General features: G+C 46.1%; 1 protein-coding gene across 1 annotated transcript in view; it reads left to right on the forward strand.

The window, feature by feature from the left end:
* WWC1 (WW and C2 domain containing 1) overlaps positions 1 to 27,790 on the forward strand; it is a 177,304-nt gene that overhangs the window by 77,244 nt on the left and 72,270 nt on the right. The window contains exons 2-3 of the mRNA XM_047783615.1: positions 184 to 293; positions 19,003 to 19,206. Coding sequence (XP_047639571.1) covers positions 184 to 293; positions 19,003 to 19,206 — 314 coding nt within the window. The remainder of the gene's footprint in view (positions 1 to 183; positions 294 to 19,002; positions 19,207 to 27,790) is intronic.

Raw genomic sequence — 27,790 nt, forward strand, 5'->3', positions numbered from 1 at the left:
TCGCCTCCCTCCGAAGTGATCTAATCCTGCTATTCCCGTTATCCGTACATCTCCCTGGAAACAACGAGGACAGCGGAGCTGGTGTCACAGAGCAGAGCTGCTGGATCTGGTGGGAGGCTGAGAGCAGCCAGGAGGTGCAGGACCTGTAGGCTGATGGAGTCTGTTTCTCCTCTCCCTTGCCAGGTACACCAAACCGCTCACGTTTGCTGACTGCATTAGCGACGAGCTGCCGCTGGGATGGGAAGAGGCGTACGACCCACAGGTCGGGGATTACTTCATAGACCACAACACCAGTAAGTTCTTGGCTGTCCTGTCCCCTCTGCCCATCCCCCTCCGTCCTGCCCAGCCCCCAAGTCAGGAAGCGCTCCCAGCAGGGACTTCGGAAGCCAGATTGTGTTTTGTTTCACAGAGAGTTAGAGAGAGTTGTCAGTGTAGATATAGATAGCTGATGTATGCTCTGATAGAAATAACAGTTCAGGAGGGTTTTAAATAGAATCGAAAACTCCGCTCCCCACAACCCATCTCCCCAGTTTTCCAGAGGCCACCACGGCTAACAATTTCTTGTGTATCACTCCAGAAAAGTCCCAGTCATATAATCTTTTTTTTTTTTTTTAACATATATTGATCTTCATGCATACAGACTTTTTTTACATAAGGTTGACGTGTCCTTGTCATTGCCCGACCATGGTGGAACAGCCAGAGCCCCAGCAAGTCCCAGCAGCATGCACACACATGTGTCCATAACAGATTGGTATGTGTGTACATGCCTCTGACACATCGTACCCCTCAGCCCACCCTCACTTCGTATCTGTGATCCAGGCATCCTGATCCAGCATGAGCTTTCCCGGTGCCTTTGTCTCGGGGACTGTCGTGGAGGAATAGGGGAGAAGAGGGGAAGCATGCTGTCTGACAGGTGGAAGAACCCAGGCCGCAGTCCCCCAGCCAGGGAGAGTCGATGTGTCTTTGGGCCTCATCCATTGTGCACCTTCTGGGCTAAGACGCTTCCTGTCCTTGGAAATTTGCTGCCCCATTTGTTCACGTGTACAGAGGAAAGAGGATTTTTCGGGCTCGCTCCCAGGCTTCCGAAGTGTGCAGGTCCTGTTGTCCTTTCAGGCAGGAGGAGACAGGAATGTCATGGCTCGTGTCTGCAGGCTGAGATGAGGACTCCAAATCCCAGTAGCCCCTGTTTACTGCGCCTGCATTCTCTGCCATGTGCTGGCTAGGCATCATCTCATTCAATCCTCCCAACTCCCCTGCGAGACGGGAGGATGGTTCTCCCCATCTGATCAATGAGAATTAGCGGTAGACATTGATCGCTCAGCACTCAGAACCAAAACATGGCCCACCTGGGACTTGAACTGGTTCCGGGAGTGGAGTTGGGCTTCTCCATCCACTTCCTCCTCTGGGTTTCAATAGCACCAGGTCACATCACTGCCGGGCCCCTCGTCACTCGCTAGTATAACTCCTCATGGCAAGTTCTTCTGGAGCAGGCCCATGTCTAATTCATCTGTCGAGTCCCAGGCCTTAAGGCACCTAGTAGGTATGCACTTGACTTTTGCTAAGTAGAAAAGGGCCGACGTGCGTGAATGCATGACTCCGCGGATGAATGAGCAGACTGTGGTTGGAGCCAAAGTAGAGGAGAGTTTCTGAGAGAGCTAATGGCATTAATTGCATTGTTGGGGGTAGCAGAGGTTTTTATTAGCACTCCTGATTGCATACTGGGTAATGAGAAGTAAATATGCCTAATTGAGTGTGTATGGGGAATGAGGTTCATGCTTGGAGGGCTGCATGGTGTGCGGGGTTAAACACTGATGTGCACGAACCCTAATCAGCCCTTTCCTGTTGGTAATTGCTGAGTGCATCCCCCTCATTAAAACCCAGTGGCGGGCGTGGGGTTTTCAGGTGCTTCTGGGAGTTGTTGGAGAGATGGGAGGAAGGCGTATCCCGCAGGGGCAGATGAGTCTTGCGGGGGCGGGTGTGCACGGAGGTGAGTACATGAGAACTGCAATAGGAAGAATTCTGCCTGGTTGGTGTACGGGCCGTCAGGCTACTGGTCTTTTTGTCTGGAAGGGGCTTTCACTAGACAAAGGGTCCCACCTCTGTAGACGGAGCCAGTGATACGAATGCAGGATGTAGGCGACCATCGGGGCCAAGCATTCAGAGCCGTGGGCTCGAACCCGTCTTCTGTGTGTCCGTGACTGAACTTTCTTTAGCGTTATAGACACAATAGAATTGAGCAGCAAATGAAATCCACCCTCCGGCGTTTGCTCATTCAGCACATATTTATTGACTTCCTACAATGTTCTAGGCATGTCCTGGGATACATGAGGATACAAAATGGCAATGACCCTTGCCCTTACAGAACTTTTGTTTTGGCAGAACAGAAACTAAACAGAATAAGTAAGCCAAAAATTATGCAGTATATTTGAAAATTATCAGTGCCATGGGAAAAAGGGAGAGCAGAGCATGGGGCCAAGGTGTGCCAGGGTACGATTGTGGGTGGCAGGGGAAGGACAGGGGTACAGGTCTCCAGGAAGAAGACCTTGTTGAGAAAACGAGATTTGAGCTAAGACTTGAAGGATCATATCCAGCAGAGAGGGTTGATAGAGCTAAAACGCCACGGTGGGGGTTCCCGTTGGGGCTCAGAGTAACAAACCCGACTAGGATCCATGAGGATGCGGGTTCGATCCCTGGCCTTGCTGAGTGGGGTAAGGATCTGGCATTGCTGTGAGCTGTGATGAAGGTCACAGACATGGCTCGGATCTGGCATGGCTGTGGCTGTGGCATAGGCTGGCAGTTGCAGCTCTGATTCAACCCCTAGCCTGGGAATTTCCATACGCCATGGGTACGGCCCTGAAAAGACAAAAATAAAAAATAAATAAAATCAAACGCCACGATGTGGTGTGATCACATTTAGCTGGTTCGACGGATGGAGAATAGAGCAGAATTTGTGAGGAAGCGGGGGGAAGGGCAGCAAAGCAGTGGTCTGCCTGAAGGGCCGGGGCTTGTACTCCGCATGAGATGGGAGCCATTAGCGAATTTTAAAGCAGATGAGTCGTGTAATCTATTTTATGTCTTAAAAGGTCACTCCAGCTCCTTTGCTGAGAATAGCTCTTAGTGGAACAGGGACAGCAGCAGGGAGACTTGTGAGGGGCAATTGCAATAGTCCCGGTGGCAAAGGGCAGTGCCCCCAACCAAGGCCCTCATGGTGGAGGTAGTGCAAAGTGGCCGGATGCTGGAGATCATCTCAAGATGAGCCAACAAGGCTTCCTGATAAATTGCACATGGAATGTGAAAGAAAGAAGAATGAATGACTCTCCGTGGGCCTGAGCAACTAACTGGCTGTATGGAGTTGCCATCGATTGGATGGAGAAAACTGCCAGAGGAATGGGGTTTAGGCAGGAAGAGCAAGAGTTCATTGGGACACGTGGCATCTTCCATGACTGCTACATTTCTGAGAGGAGACGTTGCTGGTCAGTTCGCTCTAGGAACCTGGCGTTTGGAAAAGGGATCTGGGGGCTGAAGACCCGTATTTGGGAGTTGTTGGCATGGTGGTTAGCATTCAGAGACATGGAGCTGGATGAGATCCCCGTAGGAGCAAGTCACGACAGAGACAAGAGGACCAAAGGAGGAGCAGCCGTGGGGTCCTCAGACAGGAGGACGGTACCGAGAAGAGGAAAGTCAGTCGTGACGCTGGGGACTGATCAGAGAGGCAGGAGGAAACAAGAGCGTCCTGGCAGCCGAGTGAAGGAGGCCTATCAAGGAGAGTTGTCATCCCAGTCACATGCTTCTGACAGATCAATACCTAGAGCACAGAGAACTGACCTATAGATTTAGCAACTATAGTGACACTGGTGATCCTTTTGGACAAGGATGGTGGCGGGGGCAAAGCCTGACTAGAGTGAGTCTCCGTGAAAATGGAGGGGAGAAATTGGAAACAGCAAATGTAGACAATACTTTCCGAAGTATAACCTGTTTTCATCATTTCATTTCATCAGTATTCAGTGGGAACACTGCCTGTGTGTATTCAGTGTGATTAGATGGTTTCAATCAGTGATCAAATTGTGTGTTCCGGGAGTTCCCATAGTGGCTCAGTGGGTTAAGAACCCAACGAGAAACATGAGGATGCTGGCCTTGCTCAGTGGGTTAAGGATCTGGTGTTGCAGCATAGGTCACAGATGCGGCACAGGTCAAGCATTGCTGTGGCTGTGGGGTAGGCCAGCAGATGCAGTTCCATTTTGACCCCTAGCCTGGGAACTTCCATATCCTGAGGGTGCAGCTGTTAAAAACGGATAAAAGATTGTGTGTTCTTCTGTTTTCTCTTATGCTGTATCATGAATATTTGAGAGAATATCATGAACATTTGAGAGAATGTCATGAATACTTGTCCTTTTTTTTTGGTCTTTTTAGGGTCACACCTGCGACATAGGGAGGTTCCCAGGCTAGGGGCCGAATCAGAGCTGCAGCTGCTGGCCTGCGCCACAAGCACAGCAACGCCAGATCCAAGCTGCATCTGTGACCTACACCAGAGCTCACGGCAGCGCCGGATCCTCAACCCACTGAATGAGGCCAGGTATTGAACCCGCAACCTCACGGTTCCTAGTTGGATTCGTTTCCACTGCGCCACGACGGGAACTCCAATACTTGTCATTTTTAATGTGGCAAATAGAAGTAGCTACACATTTTAACATGTAAAATGAGCATACCTTAATAATGGGTTCTTTCCATTTATTAAATAACACCACCAGGAGGAGAATCTTTATGCATATTGCTTCTTTCTTCTACGTTACTTTCCTGGCGTCATATTTCCAAAGAGAGGATTGCAAAGTGAAAGGCTATGAACACTCCTGAGACTTCTGGTCCCTATGCCTGGTTTGTTAAGTCTTTCTCAAAGATCGTGTCAGTCTGCACTGCCATAAGCAACAAGGGTGCTAGTTTCCTCATACCTTCATCAGTAAGAAGCTAGTTTCATGTCTTTACTTTTTTTTTTTTGTCTTTCTTTTTGCTATTTCTTTGGGCTGCTCCCGAGGCATATGGAGGTTCCCAGGCTAGGGGTCTAATCGGAGCTGTAGCCACCAGCCTACGCCAGAGCCACAGCAACGTGGGATCCAAGCCACGTCTGCAACCTACACCACAGCTCACGGCAACGCCGGATCATTAACCCACTGAGCAAGGCCAGGGACCGAACCCGCAACCTCATGGTTCCTAGTCGGATTCATTAACCACCGAGCCACAACGGGAACTCCATCATGTCTTTACTTTTTGATACCTTCATCCTGTCGAAGCAGTTAGCCCGTCATTGTTTTTCACTTGCATGCCTTTGCATAGTAACAAGGCTGGGCATTCTCCAGATGTTCAGCTCTTTGGAAGCCAATTGTTGTTCAAGCCCTTGGGGGATTCAGTAGTGGTTGTCATCACGTGGGCGTGCATGTGGCAAGTGCAGAACGCAGGTGTGTGGTGTGTCGAGGCGGGGGCGGGGGCGGGGGTGGGGGTGAGGCACCTGCAGAGTGTGGTGAACCTGTGAGCTGTATGGAGGGTGTGTGGAGTGTGTTTGTAGGTGGAGGTTTGGAGCCTGGAGGGGGATGGGAAACGGTCTCAACGACAGCTGCCCTCCATCCACTAAACGTTTGCTGGAAGTAGCTGCCTTTTGGGGGAGAAGGGGCATGAGGGTAAAGGGGATGGAGGAATGATGTTTTTTATTTTATTTGTTTTGGCCGCCCCCGAAGCCTGCACAACCCGTGCCACAGCAGTTACCCAAGCTCCCGCAGTGACTATGCTGGATCTTTAACCTGCTGTGCCACAAGGGAACTCCAGGAATGATGCTTTATGTAGCCAAGTCGTGACATGCTGAATGCTTAAACTATGTCCATGTTTAGCTTTACTAAAAACACAAACTCGGAGTTCCCGTCGCGGCCCAGCGGTAACGAACCCAACTGGTACCCATGAGGACGTGGGTTTGATCCCTGGTTCTGCTCAGTGGGTTAAGGATCCGGTGTTGCCATGAGCTGTGGTGTAGGCTGCAGATGCAGCTCGGATCCTGTGTTGCTATGGCTGTGGCATAGGCCAGCGGCTACCGCTCCGGTTCAAACCCTTAGCCTGGGAAACTCCACATGCCGCGGGTGCAGCCCTAAAAAGACCAAAAAAAAAAAAAAAAACAAACCCACATACACACTCCAAAGTAGTTGTCCAAGGGGATCTCTAAGAACCTGCCCAGGTATAAAGTTAGCTCTTCTGGAGGAATGGAGTTAAGAAAGGGAAGTGCCAGCAGAAAGGGCCGGGCTAGGGAGGACCCCCTCAGAGTGTGACTAGTTCAAGACCAATAGCCGTTAACATAGCTCCTTAGAACCACCTAGAGGGCTTTGCAAAAGCCCAGTGCCCCCAGAGGACAGCCTTTTCAACAGTTGCTACTGCCTCTGGTATCCACATGGGAAAAGATACATCTCCACTCGTACCCCCATCTCACACCACATGTAAAACTAAATTCAGGATGAACTACAGACCTGAACATAAAAGCTAAGACTAGAAAACATCAAGAAGGACACTTAGGAAAAAATCTGCGAAAGTTTAGCATAGACAAAGATTTTTTTGAACAAAACCCCAAAAGCATACTAACCATAAGAGAAAAAATGATGACTTGGGCTTCCTTGAGTTAAAACTTCTGCTCTTCAAAAAAACGCCATTGGAGACGGAATTAAGATGGCGGAATAGAAGGACTGGAGCTCAACTTCTCTCCTAAAAACAACGAAATTCACCACTAAAGACTGAGCACACTTCACCAAAATGGACCGGAAACCTTAAAAAAGATACCCTACTCCAGAAGAAAAAGAGGAGGCCACATCAAGAGGTAGGAGGGGCGATTTTGCGATATAAACAACCCCATGCCTCCTGGGTGGGAAGCTCCACAGACTGGAATCTAACTGGTTCACAGAGACCTACAGGAGTGAGAGTTCTGAGCCCCACATCAAACTCTCACATGTGGGGATCTAGCATAGGGAGAAAGAGCCCCGGAGCATCTGGCATTGAAGGCCAGTGGGGCTTGTGCACAAGAGCTCCATGGGACTGGGGGAAACGGAGACCCCATTCTTAAAAGGCGCACACAGACTTTCACGTGCACTGAGTCCCAGGGCAAAGCAAAGTCTCCAAGGGAATCTGGGTCAAACCTGACCGCAGTTCTTGGAGGACATCCTGGGAAAACAGGTGAATGTGGCTTGTTGTGAGGGAAGGACATTGAAAGCAAAGCTCTCGGGAATATTCAGCAGCAGTGCCTTTCTCTGGAGGTGCCATTTTGGGCAAATCTGGCCCCACCCGTCAGCCAGCCGCTGAGAAGCCCCAGGGCAAACAACAACCCAGGTGGGATCACAGCCCCACCCCTCAGTAAACAGGCTACCTAAAGACCCCTCAGGCACGCAGCTGCCTCTAATCCCATCCAGAGACTAAGCCCCACCCACCAGAGGGATTAGAATCAGCTCCACCTACCAGGGGGCAGGCATCAGCCCCTCCCATCAGGAAGCCTACAGCAGGCCCCCCATACTGACTTCAGCCACAAGGGGGGCAGACACCAGAAGTAAGAGAGGCTACAGCTCTATTATCTCTAAAAAGGTCACCACACCAATAACCTATAAAAATGAAAAGACAGAGAACTATAACTCAGATGAGGGAGAAAGGAAAAACCCCAGAAAAACAGCTAAGCCATGAGGAGATTCTCAGCCTCCAGGAAAAAGACTTTAGACTGTTGATGCTGAAGAAGATGCAAGACATTGGAAATAAACTGGAGGCAAAGATGGATAACTTACAGGAAACACTGACCAAAGAGATACAAGATATAAAACTTAAACAAGAAGAGATGCAAAACACAATAACTGAAATAAAAAATTCACTAGAAGCAGCTAACAGCAGAATACAGGAGGCAGAAGAATGAATAAGCGAGGTGGAGGACAGATTAGTGGAAATTACGGATGCAGAACAAAAAAGAAAAAAGATTGAAAACAAATGAAGAGAGTCTCAGAGAACTCTGGGACAACGTGAAACGTACCAACATCCGTATTATAGGGGTACCAGAAGGAGAAGAGAGAGAGAAGGAGACAGAAAAAATATTACAAGAGATAATAGCCGAAAACTTCCCTAACATGGGGAAGGAACCACTCACTCAAATCCAGGAAGCACGAGTACCATACAAAATAAACCCAAGGAGGAACACCCCGAGACATACTAATCAAACTGACAACCCTCATACACTGTTGGTGGGATTGTAAATTGGTGCAACCACTGTGGAAAGCAGTATGGAGATTCCTCAGAAAACTAAAAAATGAAAATGGTGGTGATAAATCCATTTGAGTAATAAAAAAAAAAATGAAAATGGTGGGATTGTAAATTGGTGCAACCACTGTGGAAAGCAGTATGGAGATTCCTCAGAAAACTAAACATAGAACTACCATTTGATCCAGCAATCCCACTCCTGGGCATATCCAGAGAAAACCACGACTCGCAAAGACACGTGTACTCCAATGTTCATTGCAGCACTATTTACAATAGCCAAGACGTGGAAACAACCTAAATGTCCATCGACAGAGGAGTGGATCCAGAAGATGTGGTACATATACACAATGGAATATGACTCAGCCATCAAAAAGAACGAAATACCAGCATTTTTAGCAACATGGGTGGACCTAGAAACTGTCATGCTAAGTGAAGTCAGCCATACAACGAGACACCAATATCCAATGCTTTCACTGACATGTGGAATCTGCAAAAAGGACAGACGGAACTTCTTTGCAGAACAGATGCTGACTCACAGACATTGAAAAACTTATGGTCTCCGGAGGAGACAGTTTGGGGGGTGGGGGGATGTGCTTGGGCTGTGGGATGGAAATCCTGTGAAATCAGATCGTTATGACCATTATACAACTATAGATGTGATAAATCCATTTGAGTAATAAAAAAAAAATGAAAAAAAAAAACCAAAAACAAAACACCATTAAAGGAGTTCCCATCGTGGCTCAGAGGAAAGAAATCTGACTAGTATTGATGAGGATGCAGGTTCTGCCCCTCGCCTCACTCAGTGTGTCAAGGATCTGGCATTGCCATGAGCTATGGTATAGGTTGGTGTAGGTTGCAGACATGGCTCGGATCTGGCATTGCTGTGGCTGTGACATAGGGCAGTGGCTACAGCTCTGATTCTATCCCTAGACTGGGAACCTCCATTTGCCTGTGGTGTGGCCCTAAAAACAAACAAACAAACAAAAAAACAACATTTAAGAAGCTGAAAAAGCAAGCTACAGATAAGGAGAAGAATGTTTGTAGTACATATATCTAACAGCGGACCTGATTCAATAAAATGTAGAGAACTCTTACAACTTAATAGTAAGAAGCCAGGGAATTCCCATCGTGGCTCAGCAGGTTGAGGACCCGACCAGTATCCATGAGGATGCGTGTTTGATCCCTGGCCTTGCTCAGTGGGTGAAGGATCTGGTATTGCCATAAGCTGTCGTGTAGGCCAGCAGCTGCAGCTCCGACTTAACCCCCTGGGAACTTACGTATGCTACAGGTGTAGCCCTAAGAAAAAAAATAATAAATTTTTAAAAGTAGTAAGGAGCCCAACAATCCAGTAAAAACTGTGAGCAAAAGATTTAAATAAATAGACACTTCACTAGAGAAGTTAATCAGTACCTTTATGTGGCCAATAAACACATATAGTTTGCGTAATCAGTCATTAGGGCAATATGAATTAAAATTAAACAAGATACCAGTACATACCTACTATAATGATGGGAATGAAAAGAGTGACAGTATTAGTGATTGGTGAGGGCATGGAGGAACTGGAACTCGTAATTCTTATATCCATGAGGCTATAAATCACAACGGGCATTTTGGAAAACAGTTTGCCAGTCTCTTACAAAATTCAATGTATAATTAACATAACAGCCAGCTCTTCCCCCCCTAGGTAATTTTACCAAAGCGAAATGCAAACGTTGCAAAGACCCGTGCATGCATGTTCATTACAGCCTTCCCTTATTCATGATGATCTTAAACTGGAAACACCCCAAAGGTTTATCAAAAAGTGAATTACACTATATTCGTACAATGGGCTCTTAATCAGCACGAACAAAACCGATACAACATAAACGGGTCTGAAAAGTTTTACGCCAAATGAAGAAAGTGAGATCCCAAGAGCAGATACACTTCGATTCCTTTGACTTGAACTTTTAAAACAGAAGTAGAAGGAGGAGGTGAGTGGAGGTGACTGACTGGGAAAGAGTACAAGACTGGTGGGTAAAGGAAACGTTTCCAAGTTGATAACACGTGGTAGTTTACAGTGTATGCATTTGTCAGAACACATCCAACTATAGGATCCAACTAGCACATCCTTTAAGTGGTTGCACTTCATTGTATTTAAATTATGCCTTAATAAAGGTGATTTAAACAATGTATTGATACCCCCTTAGTACTTCAGACCAAATAAATGGAAATCTCTAGGGTAGTTTCCAACATACAACCAGGTTCTGGTGTGTGGTTGTGTGTTGTGTTTGTCTGTCTGTGCCTCCATCCATCTGTGTGGGTTTGTGCTACAGAAGAAAGCCTGCGTCACCAAAAATGGTAGCCAAGCCAGCCTTCAGTTAAAGCTCTCAGGTGCATGAATAGTCCGAGGATCATGGCTTCATCCAGGGGGAGTGCGCCTCCCTCAGATTAAACCGAGAGTGCCGTGGGGCAGATCCATCCACGTGTGCCCAGGGCCTTTGTCAAGGGCCCAGCATTCAGCCAGCCCTCTGAGCAGTGATTCTGTCTGGAGCTCAGCATCTCACCTGCCAGCCATGCCTGCCGGCTTCAGTGACTGCTCAGCCCACCTGCGTCATCATGTCTTAATGGCTCTCATCTTTGGTGGCACATGGGAATTATTTGGGGGGCATTGCAGATCACCATTGCCTCCTTCCCACGCCCAGAGATTCTGATTTAATTGGTGGGGGGTGGAGGGCCTTGGGATCTGGGCATTGAGATTTTTTAAATTTCCCCAGGTAATTCTACTGTGCAAACAGGGGTTCTTGGACACTGGCTGCTTAGCAGTCACCTGACAAAGCTCTGCTCTTGAAAATTCTGATGTAAGTGTTCTGGGAACAGGGGTCAGGCTTTTACTTTTGTTTTTGTTTCTTTCTTTTTTCTTTCTTTTTTTTTTTTTGTCTTTTTGCCATTTCTTGGGCCGCTCCTGCATATGGAGGCTCCCAGGCTAGGGGTCGAATCGGAGCTGCAGCCGCCAGCCTACACTGGAGCCACAGCAACACAGGATCTGAGCCACGTCTGCAACCTACACCACAGCTCATGGCAACACCAGATCCCAACCCACTGAGGAAGGCCAGGGATCGAACCTGTAACCTCATGGTTTCTAGTCGAATTTGTTAACCACTGAGCCACGAGGAGAATTCCTTGTTTCTGTTTGTTTGTTTGTTTGTTTGGCCATGACTGTGGCCTGCATAAGTTCCCAGGCCAGGGATCAAACCCATGCTGCAGCAGTAACACAAACCACAGCAGTGACAATGCCAAATCCTTAATTTGCTGTGCCACCAGGGAACTCTTTTTTTCTTTTTTTTTTCTTTCTTTTTTTTTTTTTTGAAGCTCCTCAGCTAATTCTTACACCCTTTCAGTTGCCAGGACCCAGAATACTGGATGAAGTGTCAACTTCCAAGAGAAAAAAAGCAATTTTGCAGACAAGCTGGGGAAAAAGCTTGTCATAAGCTCTCATAAGGCTGTTTATGAGAATAAAAATTGGTACAGCCTTTGAGAAGATAATTTGGTAGTGTCTATTAAAATTTTAAATGTGTCAGAGTTCCTGTGGTTGGCTCAGCGGGTTAAGAACCCGACTAGTATCTGTGAGAATATGGGTTCAACTCCTGGCCTCACTCAGTGGGATAAGGATCTGGTGTTGCCACAAGCTGTGGTGTAGGTTGCAAATGCAGCTGGGCTTTGGTTTTGCTGTCACTGTGGCATAGGCCTGCAGCTGCAGCTCCAATTCAGCCCCTACTCTGGGAATTTCCATATGCTGTAGGTGTGGCCCTAAAAAGAAAAAAAAAAAAAATTTTAACCCAGGCTTTTAACCCACTGACCCAGTACTTGTTTAAGAAATGTATGCTCCAGAGTTAATAGCACAAGTTCAGAGAACTATGTTTTCAAGAATCCTCACTACATCATTGGTTGTGTTAGCAAAAGAATGGAAAACTATCCAGGGGTTCCCGTCGTGGCTCAGTGGTTAACGAATCCGACTAGGAACTATGAGGTTGTGGGTTTGATCCCTGATCTCGCTCAGTGGGTTAAGGATCTGGCATTGCTGTGGGCTGTGGTGTAGGTCACAGACGTGGCTCGGATCCTGCGTTGCTCTGGCTGTGGCGTAGACCAGAGGCTACAGCTCTGATTAGACCCCTAGCCTGGGAACCTCCATGTGCTGCAGGAGCAGCCCTAGAAAGGCAAAAAAAAAAAAAAGAAAAAAAGAGAAAACTATGCAGATATTTCCCAGTAGTGGTCTGGGAAACCACCAATACCCTATCATAAATACATGTTAATACCACACTATGGAATACTATGCAACCGTTTAAATGATCGAGGCAAGTAAAAACTAAAAATGCAAGTCCCCACCCCATGGCACAGTGGGTTAGGAATCCACCTACAGAGACTCAGGTCACTGAAAAGGTACAGGTTAGATCCCCAGCCACAGCTGTGGCTCAGATTCAACCCCTGGCCCAGGAATTTCCATATGCTGCAGGTGCAGCCATGAAATAAAATAATTAATTAAACAAGAATACATCAAAAAGTAGTAAAACTGAAAAAAAATAAATTGAAGGTCGAGATAATTCTTTACGTACCTACAAGGAAAAATGAGCATGATATATCATTTGGAGATGAAAGCAAATTGCAGACCAATGTATATGACATGGGCCACGTTACATTAAAAGCAAACTTTTGGAGTTCCCATTGTGGCTTATCGGTAACGAACCTGACTAGTATCCACGAGGGCGCAGGTTCAAACCCTGGCCTCGCTCAGTGGGTTAAGGGATCCAGTGTTGCCCTGAGCTGTGGTGTAAGTCACAGATGTAGCTCGGATCCTGCGTTGCTATGGCTATGATGTAGGCTGGCAGGCTGGCAGCTACAGCTCCGATTTGACCCCTAGCCTGGAAACTTCCATATGCTATGGGCATGGCCCTAAAAGGACAAAAAAAAAAAAATTTCTCTGTATAGGTATGTATGTATAAAAAGGTTTATATATAATCAGAGAGCAGTATCTGTTAGTATGGGACTTCTAGTGGCACTTACCTCTAGGATGTAACATTGGAGAGATGGAGACTCATTTCTTATTTTATGAATTTGAAATGGTGGAATTTTGAGATTTTTCTTTTTTTGTAGTTTTCTATATTTTTCCCCCAAATGTAAATTTTTTAAAAATGATGGTGTTCCTGGCATGGTGCAGTGGAAACAAACCCGACGAGGAACTGTGAGGTTGCGGGTTCGATCCTTGGCCTCGCTCAGTGGGTTAAGGATCCTATGTTGCCATGAGCTATGGTGTAGGTCACAGACGGGGCTCGGATCTGGCATTGCGGTGGCTGTGGTGTAGTCCCGCAGCTGTGGCTCTGATTAGACCCCTAGCCTGGGAACCTCCATATGCCACAGATGTGGCCCTAAAAAAGCAAAAGGAAAAAAAAAAAAAAATATATATATATATATATATATATATATATATATATATATATATGAATTAAAGAACTTTTTGAGCCTAGCCATGAGAAGCCAGCTTTCTTTTCTGTGGCCCATCTGGAGCTGGCCCATGAGGGGGGCCCAGGACTCCCTAACCTTGAAGGAATCCACATCTGCTGATGGGAGGTCCACCCACCCCCACCCCACTGCTGCCCACCCCCACCCCCCTCAGTCCTACAGCCCAGCTTTTTAAATTCTCTCCCCCTTTTTTTCTTCTCTTGCAAGTGTTCCTCCCTCTTGTGGCTTGAAGAGCTGCAAAGCTTTCCTTACGGGAAGCCATCCGTGGCGCTGCCAGCCTTCTCCACACCTTGTTTTCTTTCCCAGGAAAAGGGAAGAGGAAGAGCCTGACAAATTGCTCTTCACAGACAATTCAAAAACTGGTCTCAGTGGGGCTTTTTTTAACTTTACTCTCCCCATCATGTGCTTACTTTACCGGGGTGTAAGTGCTCCACGATTTCGTGGGAGGTAGCGAAGCAGGGCCCATTATCCTCTTTCCTAATTAGAAAAGTAGACTCAGAGAAGTTGAGCCGCCTGTCCATTGTAATGCAGTGACTATTGGCAGGCATGAGAACCTGGCCCTGCTGCCTCTGTCATCATTCTCCCTGTCTCTTCTTTCTTTCATTGGAATGGTTGTTTGGGCTTATTCAGGAAGAGTGAGAGCTAAAGGACCTGCAAAAGACAACGACCCAGGAGCCAAGCACATGACATAAATAAATGCAGGAGATAAATTGTGGACCCAAAGTGGCCAGATCTTCTGAATGAGCAAGAAAAAGCAGGAGTTCCCGTTGTGGCTCGGTGGTTAACGAATCCAACTAGGAACCATGAGGTTTCGGGTTCGATCCCTGGCCTTTCTCAGTGGGTTAAGGATCTGGCGTTGCCGTGAGCTGTGGTGTAGGTCGCAGACGTGGCTCAGATCCCACATTGCTGTGGCTTTGGTGTAGGCCTGCAGCTATAGCTCCGATTCAAACCCCAGTTTGGGAACCTTCATATGCTGCGGGTGCAGCCCTAAAAAAGACAAAAAACAAAACAAAACAAAAAAAGGAAAACCAGATATTAGGATTTTAATCCTGCTGTATAAATCTCCTTGTTTTTACATACCAGTAATCAATTCAAAATTAAGGTAGTTCTGGAGTTCCCGTCATGGCTCAGTGGTTAACGAATCTGACTAGGAACCCTGAGGTTCGGGTTCGATCCCTGGCCTCGCTCAGTGGGTTAAGGATCCAGCGTTGCCGTGAGCTGTGGTGTAGGTTGCAGACGTGGCTCGGATCCTGTGTTGCTGTGACTGTGGTGTAGGCCGGCAGCTAAAGCTCCGATTGGACCCCTAGCCTGGGAACCTCCATATGCTGCGGGATCAGCCCAAGAAATGGCAAAAAAGACAAAACAAAACAAAACAAAAACAACAAAAAAAAGCAAAATTAAGATAGTTCTTTGGTCTAAGCAAACCTGTCTGCAGGCTGGGTTCACCATATGGCTGCGATTATATAATTTCTAGTGTGTCAATCACCTCTTACTCCGCCTACCAACTGGGAAATGACGGAGGAGTTGATAGTCAATGGGAATTGATTCTCTGACATTGCTTTGACCTCTTATATGCCTGCTCAGCTACCAGCTACACTTTGCAAAAAAAATTTTTGTTTTTTCACTTTTTTTCCAAATTATCACCATACATATTTATTACACACATAATTTTTAAAAAATTAAAAAGAATAAAGAAAAAGCATCCTACCATCAAGACATACCTACTGCTACTAATTTGTTGTTTCCTCCTAATCTTTTGGAGAATGTACACGTGTATTTTGATAAATGCAAAATTATTTATGCAGTTTTACACCCAGTACTTTTCACTCGCTTTTAATCATAAGTACTTTTCCATTTAAAAAAATTTTTTTCAAGGACATCATTTCTTTTTTTTATGATTTTTATTTTTTTTCCATTATAGCTGGTTTACATTGTTCTGTCAATTTTCTACTGTACAGCAAGGTGACCCAGTTACACATACGTGTATACATTCTTTTTTCTCACAGTATCATGCTCCATCATAAGTGACTAGACATAGTTCCCAGTGCTACACAGCAGGATCTCATTGTTAATCCATTCCAAAGGTAATAGCCTGCATCTATTAACCCCAAGCACCCCATCCATCCCACTCCCTTTGGCAACCACAAGTCTATTCTTCAAGTCCATGATTTTCTTTTCTGTGGAAAGGTTCATTTGTGCCATATATCAGATTCCAGATGTAAGTGATATCATATGGTATTTGTCTTTCGCTTTCTGACTTACTTCACTCGGGATGAGAGTCTCTAGTTCCATCCCTGTTGCTGCAAATGGTATTATTTCGTTCTTTTTTATGGCTGAGTAGTATTCCATTGTGTGTATATACCACATCTTCCTAGTCCAATCATCTGTCAATGGACATTTGGGTTGTTTCCATGTCTTGACTATTGTGAATAGTGCTGCAGTGAAGATGCGGGTGCGTGTGTCTTTTTCGAGGCAAGTTTTGTCGGGATATATGCCCAAGAGTGGGATTGCTGGGTCATATGGTAGTTCTATGTATAGTTTTCTTTTTTTTTTGTCTTTTTTTTTTTGCCTTTTCCAGGGCGCTTCCCACGGCATATGGAGGCTCCCAGGCTAGGGGTCTAATCGGAGCTGTAGCCACCAGCCTAAGCCAGAGCCACAGCAACGCGGGATCCAAGCTGCCTCTGCAACCTACACCATAGCTCATGGCAACACTGGATCCTTAACCCACTGAGCAAGGCCAGGGATAGAACCCGAAACCTCATGGTTCCTAGTCGGATTCGTTAATCACTGCGCCACGACGGGAACTCCTATGTATAGTTTTCTAAGGTACCTCCATGCTATTCTCCATAGTGGTTGTACTAGCTTACATTTCCACCAACAGTGCAGGAGCGGTCCCTTTTCTCCACACCCCCTCCAGCATTTGTTACTTGTGGACTTATTAATGATGGCCATCCTGACTGGTGTGAGGTGATATCTCATGGTAGTTTTGATTTGCATTTCTCGAATAATCAGTGATGTTGAGCATTTTTTCATGTGCTTGTTGGCCATCTGTATATCTTCCTTGGAGAAATGTCTATTCAGGTCTTTTGCCCATTTTTCCATTGGGTTGTTGGCTTTTTTGCTGTTGAGTTTTATGAGTTGTTTGTATATTTTAGAGATTAAGCCCTTGTCAGTTGCATCGTTTGAAACTATTTTCTCCCATTCTGTAAGTTGTCTTTTTGTTTTCTTTTTGGTTTCCCTTGCTGTGCAAAAGCTTGTCAGTTTGGTTAGGTCCCACTGGTTTATTTTTGCTTTTATTTCTGTTGCTTTGGGAGACTGACCTGAGAAAACATTGGTAAGATTGATAGCAGAGAATGTTTTGCCTATGATCTCTTGCAGCAGTTTGATGGTGTCTTGTCTTATATTTAAGTCTTTAAGCCATTTTGAGTTTATTTTTGTGCATGGTGTGAGGGTATGTTCCAGTTTCAATGATTTGCATGCAATTGTCCAGGTTTCCCAGCAGTACTTGCTGAAAAGACTGTCTTTTTTCCCATTTCATGTTCTTGCCTCCTTTGTCAAAGATTAATTGACCATAGGTGTCTGGGTTTATTCCTATGTTCTCTATTCTGTTCCATGGGTCTGTTTGTCTATTTTGGTACCAGTACCACACTGTCTTGATAACTGTGGCTTTGTAATATTGCCTGAAGTCTGGGAGAGTTATGCCTCCTGCTTGGTTTTTGTTCTTCAGGATTGCTTTGGCATTCTGGGTCTTTGTGGTTCCATGTAAATTTTTGGATTGTTTGTTGCAGTTCTGTGAAAATGTCATGGGTAATTTGATAGGGATTGCATTGAATCTGAAGATTGCTTTGGGTAGTGTGGCCATGTTTACAATATTAATTTTTCCAACTCAGGAGCATGGGATACCTTTCCATTTCTTTACATCTTTAATTTCCTTGATTAATATTTTATAGTTCTCGGCATATGAGTCTTTTACCTCCTTGGTCAGGTGTATTCCCAGATATTTGATCTTTTGGGGTGCAATTTTAAAAAGTATTATCTTTTTGTATTCCTTTTCTAACATTTCACTGTTAGTATACAGAAATGCGACTGATTTCTGAATGTTAATCTTATATCCTGCTACTTTGCTGAATTTGTTGATCAGTTCAGGTGGTTTTGGGGTTGAGTCCTTGGGGTTTTCTATCTATAGTATCATGAAAGACATTATTTCTAATGGATGTTTTAGTGTATTGTATAAATATAAGATGCTTATTTGAGCAGTTATTTCCTGTATGACCTTGAGCAAGTTACTTAGCCTCTCTCTGTCTCAGTTTTCTCATTTGTTTAATGGGCATAATTATAGAACCTCCTCTATAAGGTTAACCTCAGGATTGGAGGAGTAAATAAATATACAATAATTAGAATAATTCTTGGCATAGAGTAAAGATTACATAAATGCTTGTTATTTATTATAATATGATGATCATGGTTTTGTACAAATGCATCTTTGCCTGAATTTCCTACTTTTGATAATAAATTACTGTAGGAAGAATTATTGGAGAAAGGGTATTAACATTTTAAGGCTCTTAATTTTCACGGTCAGATAGCCCTCTATTAAGGCTGTTCTGATTTCCATTGCCAACAGGGTATTTCTTCATGTCCTCCAAAGTATCAGTTACTTTCCTTTCCTCTACTCATTGTCAAAATGGGTGACCTGAAGTGTCTATACAGTTGTTGAGTCTCTCTGTCTTTTTTTTTTTTTGTCTTTTTGCCTTTTCTGGGGCCACTCCCTCGGCATTCGGAGGATTCCAGGCTAGGGGTCTAATCGGAGCTATAGCTACCGGCCTACGCCAGAGCCACAGCAACACAGGATCCGAGTCGTGTCTGCGACCTACACCACAGCTCACGGCAATGCCGGATCCTTAACCCACTGAGCAAGGGCAGGGATCGAACCCGAACCTCATGGATCCTAGTCGGATTCGTTAACCGCTGTGCCACAACGGGAACTCTGAGTCTCTCTGTCTTGACTAAAACTCATATCTGGTCCTTCTCCTGGCTCTTCTCAGATGAACTGTTTTGATGATTGGAAGTTGATCCTGGTGTGTGTGTGTGTTTAATACAAATGAAGAGTCTCTGTTGTTTAAGAAGTAAGTTTAACCCATTCATATTTATAGTAATTTTCTCATATGCTTTTGGCCTTCTGGTAGTAGATTCTGTGGAACCAGCTCAACAGGTATTTGTGATATGCTAACCTAGGGTCTCTGGGCTCTGTTCCAGAAACCACACAGATTGAAGATCCCCGGGTGCAATGGCGGCGGGAGCAGGAGCACATGCTGAAGGATTATCTGGTGGTGGCGCAGGAGGCCCTGAGTGCACAAAAGGAGATCTACCAAGTGAAGCAGCAGCGGTTGGAGCTTGCACAGCAGGAGTATCAGCAGCTGCATGCCGTCTGGGAGCACAAGCTGGGCTCCCAGGTCAGCTGTGAGTACCTTCCACCACCAGTACCCCCACCAACACAACTAAAAGGAGCAGGGAAAGGCCACGCTGAGTCCTGCCTGTATTGCCTCTCACTGCATCTCATTGTTTTCTTTCATCTCCATTCTTGTCCAAACCACCGCCCTCTCTACTCTTCTTCCTGCTCCTACTTGTGCTTTGCAATGATTCATCTGCCATGTTCATTCCATTTCCTTTCGTTCATTGGTTATCATCTCAGAAGGCCAGACGCATTACCTGTGCGTCCTTATTTAAAGCACTTCGGTGACTAGGGAAAGTAAGGAGTTCTTGGTTAATGGATAGAGTTTTTCAGTTTGGGAAGATGAAAAAGTTCTAGAGATGGATGGTGATGATGGCTGCACAACAGTATGACTGTATTTAATGCCTCTGAACTGTATAAATTTAAAAATGTTAAAGTGATAAAGTTTATGTTTTATATGTATAGTATATTTTATGTATATATGTTTATATATATTATATGTATGTATTTTTCATCATAATTGAAAAAACAAAAAGTTCAGTGGTTTCCCATCACTCTTTCTTTTTTTTTTCCTTTCTTTTTTTGTGTCTTTTTGCCTTTTCTAGGGCCACTCCCGCGGCTTATGGAGGTTCCCAGGCTAGGGATCTAATCAGAGCTTTTGCTGCTGGCCTATGCCAGAGCCACGGCAACACGAGATCCGAGCTGCCTCTGCGACCTACACCACAGCTCATGGCAATGCCGGATCCTTAACCCATTGAGCAAGGACAGGGTTCGAACCCACAACCTCATGGTTCCTAGTCGGATTCGTTTCCACTGCGCCACGACGGGAACTCCCCATCACTCTTTCCATGGTCTACGCAGCCCTACACTGTTAGACTCCTGCCAACCACTCCCACCTCGTCTCATGCTCTCATTCACTAGGCTCCAGGAGTACTAAGCACACCCATTCTGTTCCCCTGGTCTGCCTTGTACCTGTCCGTCTTGGGGCTTTTGTATTTCTGCTCCCTTGCCTAGAAAGCGTTCTCTTCATCCATGTGCATCGCGGATCCTTGTCCCCCTTCCAGTCTCTCCCATCAGGTCATCTCCACTAAGAGGCTTGCTTCTGACAGCTCCATCCACAGACTCCCTGCCCCAGGATCAGCATCTGTAAGGGCTGTCTGTTGTCCATCGCATGTATCACAGTACATCTGCTTGTATGTGTGTCTGTATTTCCTAGTGGAGGACATGTCCTGTCTCCCTGGTATCTGCAGAAGGAGAACAGCATGCCAGGGTCCCCAGTCCTTCTTTCCCAACGTAGGCAAATGCCAGATGAGTAGCGCTCGAGGAACCCAATGACCTTTTCTGATGTGGGGAGTGGGCTTGGTTTTGGTTTCGTCGTTACTGTTTTTGGCCTTTTAATTTTTCATAACGTATCCGTTCCTATGTGTGCTGAGTATTTACTACCCACTTTCCCACAGGCTGACTCTGTTATTTCAGTTAATTCTCATAACCATTCTATGGGCCAGCACAATGGATCTCTTATCCTGTAACAGACAAGGAAGCCGAGGCTTAGAGAAGACCAGTAACAGGCCTAGGGTCTTACAGGTGAGAGGCAGTAAGCAGCGAACATATTCCATCCGTCCCCCAACATCTGCAGCGTGGGCCAAAGGGCCAGCATTAGACCATGGTGTCCGGGTGTCCGTGGCTGGATCATTGGATGCTCCCCCCCATGTGAAGCCTCCACTTTGAAAAGTTTGGTCTGGGAGGGGACAGTGGGTGGGTTACTCGCTGTCCCAGCTCTGCCCTTTTCCTTGGCAACTCAGGGCCGAAAACCCCCAGAATCTCAGATTCTAGAAAAGAACTGTATGACACTCATTAGCTGTTTCTAGGTCAACCAGTGTCCCAGAAACCGTCAGGAGGGTTTTAGCACTTCGTCTGTCTTAGCTGGGGCTGCCGTGACAAAATACCACAGAGTGGGCGGTAAAATGACATTTATTTTTCCAGCTGTGGAGGCTGGAAGTCTGAGATCAGGGTGTCAGTATGGTTGGGTTCTGGCGAGACCCCTCTTCCTGGCTTCTCACTGTCTTCACGTTTGCAGAGAGAGAGAAAGAAAAACAGCAGGCTGTGTGCGCTCTGCTTCGAAGGCACTAATCCCATCACGAAGGCCCCACCCTCATGACCCTGTCTAACCCTAGTTACTTCCCAAAGGCCCCTCTTCAAATGCCATCACTTTGGGAGTTAGGGCTTCAGCATAGGAACTGGGGAGGGGTGGGGCATTTACTCTTACCAGAGCCCTGGAAGGGAGCTATTAATGTGCCTAGTGAAACTCAGGTTCAAAGAGTTAGAGGATTTTTTTCTTGCTAAAGTCATGCAGTCTGAAAAAGTGGTGAATGTATAGAAAAATAAGCCTTCCTGTTTTGGAGGTCAGGGGGTATAGTTGGACCCAGAGTATAACCCCCTCCCCCAAATCATGACTAATTTGGGGAGGTAAAATTTTTCCATGGGAGAGCTGGCGGCCACGACTTTGCACAGATATTAAATTAGCATCGCCAATAATGAGACAGGCAGACACTGTGTGCCTTCTGATGCGATGCAATGAAAACCTCCTGGAGGATTTTTGACAAAATTGTTCACTCCGAACTGAATCATGAAGAAACCACCAGACAGATCTCTACTGTGTAATAACCTGCAAGACTGTTGGCCTAGACTCTTTCAGAAAAATAAAATGCCGTGAAAAAAACAAAGAGAGGAGGAGTTCCCGCTGAGGCCCAGTGGGTTAAGGATCCAGCGTTGCTGCAGCTGTGGTCAAGGTTACAGCTGCGGCTCATATTCCACCCCTGGCCTAGGAACTTCCATATGCTGAAAGCATGGCCAAAAAAGAAAAAAAAAAAAAAACAGAGAGGGGAAAATCTTGTAGACTAAAAAACAAACAAACAAAAATGCCTGAGGAGGCATAAACCCAATGAAGTGTTTGCACCTTGACTAGACCCTGGATGGAGGGGAAAGCAGCCATAAAAGATATTCTCAGGCAATTGGAGAACTGTCTGAAGTGTGATAAGGATGTTGTAGCCATGCAGGAGAATGTCCTTTTCTTAAGATATGCGGCTGGCATTGTGTTTACAACTTAATACTAAAAAGAGTCCGCGCTTGGGCTGTGGGATGGAAATCCTGTGAAATCAGATTGTTATGATCATTATATATCTACAGAGGTGATAAATTCATTTGTGTAATTAAAAATAGATAGATAGATAGATAGATAGATAGATAGATAGATAGATAGATAGATAGAGTCTGGAGAGGAAAAATGAAAAAATTCTGGTGCCAGTCAAGGTGAGCAGGTCAGCCACACACTGATGGTTTTGCATATGGGATCCAGGTTTTCACCATTTCTTTTTTTTTTTTTTTAACTATCTTAAATCATTTTTATTTTATTTTTTTTCTTATTCCATTGTTTATTTATTATTATTATTATTATTATTTTTTATTTTCCCACTGTACAGCAAGGGGGTCAGGTTATCCTTACATGTATTCATTACAATTACATTTTTCCCCCAGCCTTTCTTCTGTTGCTACATGAGTATCTAGACAAAGTTCTCAATGCTATTCAGCAGGATTGCCTTGTGAATCTGTTCTAAGTTGTGTCTGATAAGCCCAAGCTCCTGATCCCTCCCCCTCCCTCCCCCTCCCATCAGGCAGCCACAAGTCTCTTCTCCAAGTCCATGATTTTCTTTTCTAAGGAGATGTTCCTTTGTGCTGGATATTAGATTCCAGTTATGGTTTTCACCATTTCCAATACTCACTCATTGAGGGCTTACTCTGAACTGGGCATCCTACTGAGAAGAAGAATTGGAATAGAAGGAGGGACCGACAGAACCAGGGTGGAGAAATGTTAAAAGTTGGTGGATCCCGGTGAAGGATCCATCAATATCCATCCTATTATGCTTTCAAACTTCCTGTAAATAAAAAGTTTCCAGGAGTTCCCATCATGGCTCACACGAAGAACCTGACTAGTGTCCGTGAGGATGTGGGTTCGATCCCTGGCCTCGCTCAGTGGGTTAAGGGTCTCGCGCTGCAGCTCTCATTCAATCCCTGACCCAGGAACTTCCAAATACTGCTGGTACCCAGCCGTAAAAAGAAAGAAGAAAATGTTTCCAAAATAAGAAGTTAGGGTGGCCCATAAGAGTCCACTGGCAGGAATGAAGCATTCTCCGTGGGGCTGTCCCGTGTGTTTCGGGATATGTAACAGCATTCCTCCCACTAGATGCCTGTGGCATCTCTCACCCAGAGTTGTGACAACCAAAAAAATGTCTCCAGACACCGCCAGATGTGCCCAAGAGGGGGCAGAATGGCCTCTAGCCAAAAACCACTGGTCTAGGTAAACCACTTAGCACGGTTTCCTTAGAACATATTAATGGCTCAATAAGTATTCTCTTGACAGGAAGTACACATTACCTAATATTTTGAGAATGTGGATTCTGGAGCTGGTCCTGCAACTTCCTAGCAGTGTAACTTTGCATGCGTGATGCCACTTCTCTCTGCCTCCAATTCTTCATCTGTAAAATTGACATGCTAATAGTGTCACCTTCATTGGGGTGTACTGGGGCTTAAATTAGTTAGGAAGTATAAGGTACTTGGAATAGTGCTTGTCTTATTCTTAAGTTCACAATAAATAATAGCAGTAGGAGTTCCCACTGTGGTTCAGAGGGTTAAGAGCACGACACAGTGTCCATGAGGATGGGGTTTCGATCCTTGGTCTTGGTCAGTGGGTTTAGGGTTCAGTGTTGCCAAAAGCTGTAGTGTAAGTTGTTACAGATGCAGCTCGGATCCTGCATTGCTGTGGCTGTGGCGTAGGCTGGCAGCTGCAACTGCATTCAGCCCTTACCCTGGGAACTTCCAGATGCCGCAGGTGCGGCCGGAAACAGAAAAATAATAATAATAACAGTATTTATTTGATATGATTAATTCATTGTCCTTGGACTGATAAAGATTTTTAACAGATCCCTGGAGTCCAGAAGAATAAATCCATGATTGGTCCTAATGCAGTCCTGTCACATGACTTCCGATGCTACTTAAGCTGCTAAGCGCTCCCTCAGGTTCAAAGACACCTCCATTTGGAATGTCAAAGAAGGGGCCATCTCAGATCTAAGATCCAAACCAGCGAGGAAGGGGGCATCCCCAGCCTGAGCACCCCAGTGGTCCCAGCACAAGAGGCATGACCCAAGGCTCCTGATGACCTTGTTTGGATTTTATAAGCCAGGTTTGCCCTCCAGGTCCAGCTCTCCAGCGTGCTGTTAGACTGGTGAGGTCACATGCCTCCCTCTCACTCAGATGACCTGCTGGGACTTGTGAGAGCTCTGCCACGTGGCCTTGGCTGCTGCTCCAGGGTCTGGCTATAGGAGGGGCCCTGCCCTGTGGATGGAGCTGTCATCTCCGGTGCTGTCTCCAGCCTCATGGGGAAGGAGAAGAGACGTAATTTAAGGTACACCCTTAAAGTAAGTTTCTGCAGGGCAATGTGCTGGCCACTCTACATGTGTTGCTTAAAGTGACCTTGCTACACACATACCCACAGACACACACACACACACACACACAATCCTGCAAGATACTGTTATTCCCATTTTACAGATAAGAAAACCGAGACCAAGAGAGGGAAAGTAGCTTCTCCGTGGTCACACTGGTAAAAAGTGGCAAAAGTGGTAAAAATACCCTCAAGACCAATTCTCTTCATTTAATCCAAGTCAGCCAGTCAGATTCCAAGGTTTGGGGAGTTCCTGTTTTGGCTCAGCAGTAACAAAGCCAACTAGTGTCCATGAGGATGTGGGTTCCATCCCTCGCCTCCCTCAGTGGGTTAAGGATCTGGCGTTGCCATGAGCTGTGGTGCATGGAGACATGGCTCAGATCCAGTGTTGCTGTGGGGTAGTCCGGCAGCTGCAGCTCCGATTCAACCCCTAGCCTAGAAACCTCCGTGTGCCACAGGCGTGGCCCTTAAAAAAAAAAAAAAAAGTTTCTGGAGTTCCAGTCGAGGCTCAGTGGGTAACGAACCTGACTAGTATCCATGAGGAGGCAGGTTCAATCCCTGGCCTTGCTTAGTGGATTAAGGATCCAGTGTTGCCATGAGCTGTGGTCACAGACACAGCTCAGATCCCACATTGCTGTGGCTGTGGTTACACTGGCAGCTGTAGCTCTGATTTGACTCCTACGCTGGGAACCTCCATATGCTGTGGGTGTGGCCCTAAAAAGACAAAAGATTAAAAGGAAAAAAAAAGATTCAAAGGTTTGGTGACTCCCCTGGGGTCCTCCTACCCTCGGAAAGATGAGGCCTCAGGAGAACTGGGTTCTCTGGGATCTCACGGGGCTCCTTCCTCCTCTAGGCCTTGGTTTTCCGTGTGAAAAATCAATCGCTGGGAGCCTGGCAGCTAAAAATGCCCGTGGAGCCACCTACATGCTTTCACTCATTCCTGAGACTAAGGCGATACGAGAGAAGAGATTTTCAAGGCGTACAAGCATGGGGACAGGGAGCTTGGAGCAGAAAGAGTGGCAATAAAACATGGAGGCTGGAAAACCGATGGCCAAGGGACAACCCAGCTGATAGACATGGGAAAAGAGAAAATGGACCGATGGTGAGAAGGAGCAGACCTCTCGTCTACCTGGGGCGCTTATAAAAGCCTCAGGAACTGGAGGGAGTGGCTTCTCTGGGGGTGGGAGTGCACTGAGGAGGGCCTCAGAGAAGACTGGATGAAAGCTGTTTTTTTTTTTTTGTCTTTTTGCTATTTCTTTCGGCCGCTCCTGCGGCATATGGAGGTTCCCAGGCTAGGGTCAAATAGGAGCTGTAGCCACCAGCCTACGCCAGAGCCACAGCAACGCAGGATCCGAGCCGTGTCTGCGACCTACACCACAGCTCACGGCAACGCCAGATCCTTAACCCACTGAGCAAGGGCAGGGACCGAACCCGCAACCTCATGGTTCCTAGTCGGATTCATTAACCACTGCGCCACGACGGGAACTCTGAAAGCTGTTTCTGAGACTCAGACCACCGGATCTGCTGCCCACATTGGTACAGCCCCAGGCAACTGCCCATCCCCAACCTGGCAAGAACAAAATTGGATGTTTACTTTTTGGGAGAGCGTGAAACAGAGTCCCTGGATGACAGGATACAAGGCACGTTCAAAGCTGGGGTGCACCCTACTGAAAACACTGTGATTATGTGAACGTGGACATGCAGGATAGAGACCCCGGCCCGCTTGCACCCCTGGGTTCCCAGCAGGATGCTTGGCTCTTACCCTCCAGGCTGGACAGTAAAGGAGTCGGGGGACCCTGAGTGTCTTCTTTTCAGAGAAAAGAGATGGAAAGAGAAAAGACGTAAAGACGCTGGCAGTGAGGTTTCCTGGATGAAACAGTCCAGCTGAATCATGTCCCCCATAACCCGTAGTCCAGCACGTAACCCACTGTCAACAAGCTCCCTCCAGTCCGCTTTTGGGGACCCTACTGTTCCTTTGTTTCTTTTTCGGCCACCACACAGGCATATGGAGTTGCTGAGCCAGGGATCAGATCTGAATCCGAGTTTCGACCTACCCCAGTGCTGAGGCACTGCTGGATCCTTTAATGCGCCCCTACGCTTAAGTGTGAGCAGACAGCTCAGATTCCAGACATCCATGGAAAGCATCGAAGACAAACAATAGAGATTAAAACAAATACATGATCCAGTTCCCTGATGGCCTAGCAGTTGAGAATCCGGTATTGTCCCTGCTGTGGCTCAGGTCACTGCTGTGGTGCAGGTTCAGTCCCTGGTCTGGAAACTTCCATATGTTTCAGGTGTGGCCAAAAAAACCCCCACCCACCTAGCAAGCAAACACACAAACAAACACACATGGTGATGGAGAGGCCTTGTAGGGAACGGGGAAGCAATCAGCTGGAGATGCCACACAACCATGACACAAGAACAGGATGCTACATTTCATAAAAATGAGCCATCAGTGAAGACACAAGAGCCTTTGGAAATTACACTATGAGAGTAGGAATGGAAAACCCACAGGAAGCCTAGAAAGTCAAACTGAGAACGGTTTCTCAAAAGCAGAGCAAAGTCGAGGACACAAAAAGAGCATCAGGCCAAGAAGTCTATTTGAGTAACCAACGTTCCAGAGGGAGCAGAAGCAGCAGAGAGAGGAAGAAGCATCAGGGACAAAATTCAGAAATCCTTTCCCAGAACTGATGGAGGAGTGTTTTTAGATTGAAAGGGCTCAGTGAGCCCCCAACACAATGGATAAAAGCTAATTCACACCAAAAACGTGTCATTATATAACTTCAAACACTGGAAACGATTCAAAATCCTAAAAGCTTTCAGAGAGAAAAACCAGGTCACACAAAAATGATCAGGACTCAGAATCGCCGTGGGCTTCTCAACATTCACACTAGAAGCCTAGCAGACAGTGGAGCAATGCCTTCAGACCTTGAAAGAAAATCGTCTCTGACCCAGAATTCTATGTCCAGCAAAACTACCTTTAATCAAGGGGAGGCCAGAGTAAAGATCTTTTTAGACATGTACGTTCTCACAAAGTTTACTTCCTTCCTGGTTCCTTTCTCGGGAAGCTACTTGAAGGGATCTTCTAGGGAAAT

The sequence above is a fragment of the Phacochoerus africanus genome, chromosome 1 (genome assembly GCF_016906955.1).
Source record: "Phacochoerus africanus isolate WHEZ1 chromosome 1, ROS_Pafr_v1, whole genome shotgun sequence".
NCBI lineage: Eukaryota > Metazoa > Chordata > Mammalia > Artiodactyla > Suidae > Phacochoerus > Phacochoerus africanus.